Raw genomic sequence first — 6,791 nt, 5'->3', positions numbered from 1 at the left:
ACATCTATAGATGACAGCAGCCCATCTGGGTACTTTGCCCTTGAGTCATGTACCTCTAATTTGACCGGCGGTAAATGCAAACTCTGAGGTCTTCACCAATTTAATAGCATAAAATTAAAACACTGTATTGCTTTTTAGCTATTTGAAGCATAATCATATGTCTAGTCAGCAGACAATGATGTTAAACTGTTGTGGTTGTACATAAGAAATAGAGGCTGATGAGTGTCCTGACATATACAACTATAATACGATTATTTTAACTCAAAACAATTACATCGGACATTTTAAGCAACACAAACTCAATTTTGTAAGTTCAAAGAGATTCTTGCTTAAGCAGCTTTTACTAGTAATTAGTGACACTAACTTGGTTTTGTAAGTTAAAGAAATATTCCTGATTAGGTACATTTACTATGTAGTAATTTGTATATCATATCACAAAATTAAGTCAGTGTTACTTAAAATTACTAAATCTACTTGATCAAGAATGTTTTTTAACTTACGAAATTTAGTTTATTTTACTTAAAACTCAGTTTTAACAATAGTTTTTTTTAATCTTTACTGATTCTTAACTGACTTAGTCGGCACACGTGTCATTTACTAACATCATTAACTAACATGTGAAGAAGTGTTTGCCACAGACGGACACATACATTTACCATTTTCATTCATTTTTTATCATCTGGTGTTTTTAGAAATTGTTCCACTGGGAAATTTTACACTTTGTTTCACCTAAAAAGGAGCGTGGTCGTTCTGAACAAACTTTGGATAACTTAAGATGACTATAAGCTTCATATATTTCTCTTTTTCATCATAGACACGCCTAGGACACAGTGTATCTAAGTACAGGAAAGGAGAAAGTTGACCAAGGCTTGCTCAACTGTTCTTGAGCAAAAAAGGAAAGAAGGGTCATTGGGTTGAGTAATGCTGAAGCAGGAAAGCTCTGGACAAACACTGGTGCAGATCTGTAGGAGACAGCAGGACGGGATGAACGCATACTTATACTTTATACTTTATACATACTTATCACTTATATTGTATTTGCACTCCATATGAGGGTCAGAGTATAAAGATATAACACGTTCATTTGTGGAGCTTTAGAGGTCCTGGTAGGAAGATAATTCACATTCACACACACTTACATTACATTTGAATAGAGCCAAGCTAGCTTATTCCCCATTTTCAGTCCTTATGCTAAGCTAAGCTAATGGCTCTCCTGGCTTTAGCTTCATATTTAACAAACAGACGGGAGATGGTATCAATCTTCTAGCATTACATTAACCAGTTCCTCACTCTTTCTCTTGAACAAACAACTGTAAAAAATTTGATTTAAGTATTTGTGTCTGACGGGAAAAAGTCAAGTAAACAAGCAACATAGCAAACAATTGTTTCTCTCATTCTGTGGTAACTTGACTCCTCGACAAGCTGACAAACAATCACATGTCTGAATCAACATATCCGCCCTGTTTCTGCGTCACTCTATCTCACACCAAACTCCATCTTACACTTTGCTGCTCGCCCTAATTTCAAATTACATGCAAATCTCTGCAGCCAAAGTAGTTAGTCACGTATTATTCCTGTGGTTCAGTTTCATCATGAAACACTGGCTGTATTTCTATTTAAAAAAAAAACCCATCCCTGCAGTCTTTACTCAAGTTACATGATATCAATCTGTATTTATTTTCACTTTCCCTGTGAACTATGCCGTGCAGTGTTGTTCAATGTGATGAGCAGGCTGAAAAAATATGTTTGTTGGCGAAGCTGCTTCATTTCAACACAGGGCTGTAGATATAGGATGACTCAGTGGATGCTTTAAAGAGGAGGCCCGGCTCACTTTTATAGCCAATTTGAATGAGTACATTTATAAACTCTCCTTGACCTCTTGAGGTTTTTTGAAATTTAAATAATGCTTGTTAGTCGGAGGTGGGAGCAGTTTCTGTTTGCTGTGAAGCCGGAGTTCAGCAGCAGGGCAAGAATCTGTGCATCAGAGGCTTTTGATTCAGTTTCAATAAAGGCGTCTGGCATTGTAAATATGCATGACAGACAGAATACTCAGTAATTATGTAAAGACTATTCTTTCATCAGCAATGCAAATATATATTTGCACAATTATCATTATAAGAGAACTTTATGTCAGAATTAGGATAGAAAATTGAGGCCGATCACTGTGATTGAGTTATGTCCAAGTGAATTTGCATGTTTTGCAGGGTTGAACTCACTCAGGCATTTGTTTGGGAGGAATGTCATTTCTTTATAGGCAAACTGCAATTCTAGTTGAAAGCCTTTCAGGTGTCTGACCATTAAAAATCTAACTTTTTCTTTCTTTTTCAAAGTTGGGTTAATAGTGTTTTTACATCCCTGAAAACTAAGTCCCTTTAATGCATGGGACTAACAATTCAGTGTCCAAGGTGTGTGTCCATGCAAGGCCTGTTGATGTTGAGAAAATGTTATTCAATGTTTTTGCTGTCAAGTATAAAGTCAAGTATTTAGGGATTCATGTCTCGAGTAGGTTCAGTCTCACAGCTGTTAAGTCAAAGTGAAATCACACGCACTCATTGTAGCAGTCTAACTTGACTTACATGACAGAATTTACACCTGGTTGGTGCCACGTGAAGCCAGGTGTAAATGCAACCTGCAGTGCGACCACATTCTTAAGATAAAAATGCATTCAGCAAATTGAAAGGTCGCCAACATCCTGTTAGCTCAAGAACGCCCAACAAAAGCTGCAAGTAGCAGCAGTCTTTCCTCGGAAAAAAGTGCTTCAATAATAAATGACGCCTGACCAAGTTGTTGTCCTGTGAAGTCATGTGTCTTCTGGCATTGTATGTCATTACAACCTAACTAATTAGCATACTGAAATCTGATCGCAATGGAGGCAGAATCGAGATAACAAGAACCCCTATTAATACCAGCAGTAAATACATTCTATGTATTGAATGTCATTATCCAGATACAGATCATTTAATGCCAACTCTCAGGTTTGCTGTGGTGCAAACTGATATCAGCCTGAAAAGGGAAACCACAGCTTTCCTTCCTACAAAGGTCTTTATAGAGACGAGTGACGAATTAAAGCAGATATCTGAATAAACCTTGTGAGTGTGAGAATGATTGATTACCATCAATGAAACAGAAAATGATTCAGTGTCTTTTGGAAGGATTTTGTTCATCCCTCCAGTAGAGTTTAAAGGTCCACATTCAGGAGGATCTATTGGCAGAAATTTAATATAATTTTGTTATATAAGTATGTTTTTATTAGTGTATAATCACCTGATATTAAGGATCATTATGATTTTTGGTTACCTTAGAATGCAGCACGTTTTAATCTAAAGATGCTAGTTGTTGCCTTCCAAGCTGAGTCCGCCATGGCTTAAATTGCCCATGTTTCTACCATCCAAACACCGTGCTCTAGCACAGGGGCTGGCTTCACGGCCACCGTAGTTTCTCCTTCTCACTTGGTGAGCGCTGAAGTCCACTAAATTTCCTTAAACTCTGGACCTTTAAGGGACTTGTACAGTCTATACTGAAGCTGTTCTGGTGGAGCAACATCTTACTATGACACTAAATCATAATTTCTCACCCTTCTGTATGTATACAGCATTGTATATTACACTTTGTATAATGTGTCTGTAGCCTCAAGGGCAGCGAAGCAGTAAATAGCAATCATTTTGAATTTATGTTTGGTTTTGTTGAGGCTGTCGGTGTTGAGGCTGTAAATTTTCAGCTTGTAAACTTGAGTAATAGATTTATCACATCCTCTCATCTGCGTAAACTAAATACAGTACGACTGTAGTGCTCTTGTCCAGCCTCCAAAGCGAAATCATAATCATAACTCCTGACTGTGTGAAAAAACTCATCAATGATGCTGCTGTTGCTCCTGTACGTCAACCCCCGCAGACCTCGCTCTTCATCATGCAGCACTCACTTGTATCTGATGGCCTACAGCCCGAGGCAGACAGCTAACAAAGCAATCAGGGCTGTCAGTGTGACTAACCAGATAAATTTACCCCCTAAACTCCTCAGAGACAGTAAATGAAGGAGGTAGAGGAGGCTGATGAGCAACCAACACGTCACTTTTGCAGTAGTGGCTAATTAAACCCAGTTTTAAAGACCTCTCTGTGGGTTCTCTCTATTCCTCAGGTGGTTCCCGTGTCATGGAAACTGGTTTCCCCTCCGGTGGGACTCCCACACTCACGGGAGCCGTAACCAGACACCTGCTTTTGTTTTGTTCGATGCTCTCCAGGTAGATAAAAGAACAGATGAGGGTGGAGGTGGAGGTGGAGGGGAGGTGAGGGCGGGTTGTAGGTGAGGGGGGGGTTGTATAGAGGAGGAGAAGCAGGTGCGTCACAGATCTTTGGTTTCAGCTATTTGGTCTCAGCGCAGGCGAGGCGATAAGAGGAAGAAACAGCAGAGGAAAGAGGGAAGTGCAGCGGGGAAAGTTATTTGCCTGTGAATCGAACACTTTTTCAGACCAGAGCTGCAGTGAGAGCCACTGAAAGAGAAGACGGAGAAGGAGAGGGACGCATATTTAAAGGACATCTTTTTTTCATGCAGTCAATCACCTGGACGCTTTGCAGCAGACAGATACTCACTCACCAGAGACCCAGTGCTCAATAGCAAATATAATCAAACACTTAGGAGGACATGAAGACCGGCAAGAAATCCTTCATAGGTAGGTGGCTCCTTTAATTCAGTGTCTGTGCTATACGATTGTCTGGAGGGGGGGTATTGTGCAGCCTCTCAGCACCACAGCAGAGGAGGATGCACCTTGAGACGTGCAACTTTCCCTCTTCTAACGTTCTTGTCTACATAAAACAGCTCAATCATCTAAATGCTGTCCCTTCTTGTTTTCCTATTCAATCATGTGACAAATACATGTTTATTAACTATTCAATCCCCATCCACCCTCCTGCGTTCTCTCTGCTTGCTGTTTGACGTCACTGGCACTACTTCGATTGCCTTTTTGGCTACACAAACAACCGGATGCCAGATTTAAATGCATCATTTGGCTCTCTTCTGTCTGTTCTTGGATTGTCTGATTCATTTTGTAATGTCAAAACGCAAGAGCCTCTCACCTCCTCTCTGCAGCTCCCCTGGCTTTTAATCTCATTTGTCACATGAGAGGATGAAAGCTACTGCCCGGCCTTGACACTGTAACCAGGACAGAGAGGATCGGATGATTTTGGTTGGTTCAGTGATAGCCAAAAAAAAAAAAACTGTTTTGTTCCCACGGATATAGATGAAAAGGCAAGAATTAAAAAATTAAAAAGCCTTTTGTAGTAGCTCCTAAACCTTAAAACAAAAACAAAAATTGGGAAATACACTTATTTGCTTTATCATAGAGAGTTAGACTCTAACGTTTATATGGTGAATATAGAGCTAGAGCTAGCAGACGTTTGCTTAGCTTAGCATAAAGATTAGTTCACAGGTTATATGTAGTTTAATCTATTAAAAAAAACAAAGTAGAAAACAAGTTGTGGTCCTGAAGTCTAAGAACTAATGGTGATGACAAGACTGCAGGAAGTCACTGCTCCCAGCTAAGAAAAACAGCTGTAAAAACCACAACTTTTTCATTTTTACACTGTGGTTTTTTAATACGTGTTAAACAAACACGATATGTGGTGATAATGAGTCATCTTCAGAGGTGCTGGTAGGCCGACTGTGTCACTTTAAGACAGAGCCAGGCTATCTGTTTCCTCCTGTTTCCATTTTTAATGCTAAGCTAAGCTAACCGGCTGCAGCTTCGAATTCACCGTGCATGACATGGGAGTGCTATCATCTAACTCTCAGTCAGCAACGGCTCCTTTGTATTTTATTGTTTGTACTTCAGGATGTTAGCCATGATCAGATGAACATATTTGGCCTCCAGCCCATAAACCTAACTAAACTCATTGTGGTCTGGAAAAGCTCAGCTGGTATATGTTTGGATTAGGGGGCCTCGTGATTTTGCGCGGACCAGAATTACACTTGGGAGGTGATTGAATCAGACGTTAACCCACTGACAGATCACTGGAAACTGCTCTACCGTACCCGTGGTTCACACTGCCCATGACTGCGTGGCGTTTGTGCGTCTTGGTTTTTATTTCGGCGCCCATGTTAACAGGTTAGAGCGGTCACACTGGCCCGTGTGTGTCGGGGCATCTCCCAGCAGAAAGACGACAGTGAAAAGGATCTGTTGGTAATCATATCCATATATTTTAGTACAGTTTAAACATCCTTTTTAAAGTAAAAGCATTGTATTAATCTTTACTTAACACAACTTTAATTGTGAAAGAATTTCTCTAAGTGAACCAGGGCAGTGTTTTTCCACTGCTCTCTCTCTAGGGAAAACAAAAACACATGCTTTCTGGTTTTATTGTTCGTTTCACGCCTTTAATGTAAATTAAGTTCCGGATTGTGATGTAAATTTGATAGAAACCTGGAGAACTGAAAGTCCACCTCAAGGTGAAAACCCCCATTAAAGAGAGCCAGGCCAAGTGGAGACGGATTACTGTATATTTCCAATTAATTATCATAATTTTTATATTATAAATTCACAGTTGGACAAGTGTCTCATTGTCGTCATCATATAAATCACGTCATTAATTGGTTTTGTTTCCATCCGCCACACTCAATTGATTCTCAGTGGATATTTTCTGGATGAATATCTCGTAGCAATAACTGACCTCATGAGGTTTACGCTGGATTAGCGATGCCATCAAGCCAGACCACAAACTGGATCACATGAATAACTTCGTGGTGGCTGTGCAAGTGCGTCCGCTTTATTTGGGCTAGTCTGGGCGCTCCCCCCCCCCCCC

The 6,791-nt window shown here is 40.1% G+C and overlaps 1 protein-coding gene across 1 annotated transcript in view; it reads left to right on the top strand.

Annotated features, from left to right (window-relative positions):
* Positions 1–4,407: 4,407 nt before the first annotated feature.
* The window catches only part of si:ch211-195b13.1 (STKc_SGK domain-containing protein), a 13,905-nt gene continuing 11,521 nt past the window's right edge, over positions 4,408–6,791 (top strand). The window contains exon 1 of the mRNA XM_035681759.1: positions 4,408–4,666. Coding sequence (XP_035537652.1) covers positions 4,639–4,666 — 28 coding nt within the window. The 5' untranslated portion in view covers positions 4,408–4,638. The remainder of the gene's footprint in view (positions 4,667–6,791) is intronic.

The sequence above is a fragment of the Morone saxatilis genome, unplaced genomic scaffold (assembly GCF_004916995.1).
Source record: "Morone saxatilis isolate NCDOM2014 unplaced genomic scaffold, NCSU_SB_2.0 Contig9, whole genome shotgun sequence".
Classification (NCBI taxonomy): Eukaryota; Metazoa; Chordata; class Actinopteri; family Moronidae; genus Morone; species Morone saxatilis.
This window is presented reverse-complemented; position numbering and strand designations above follow the sequence as displayed.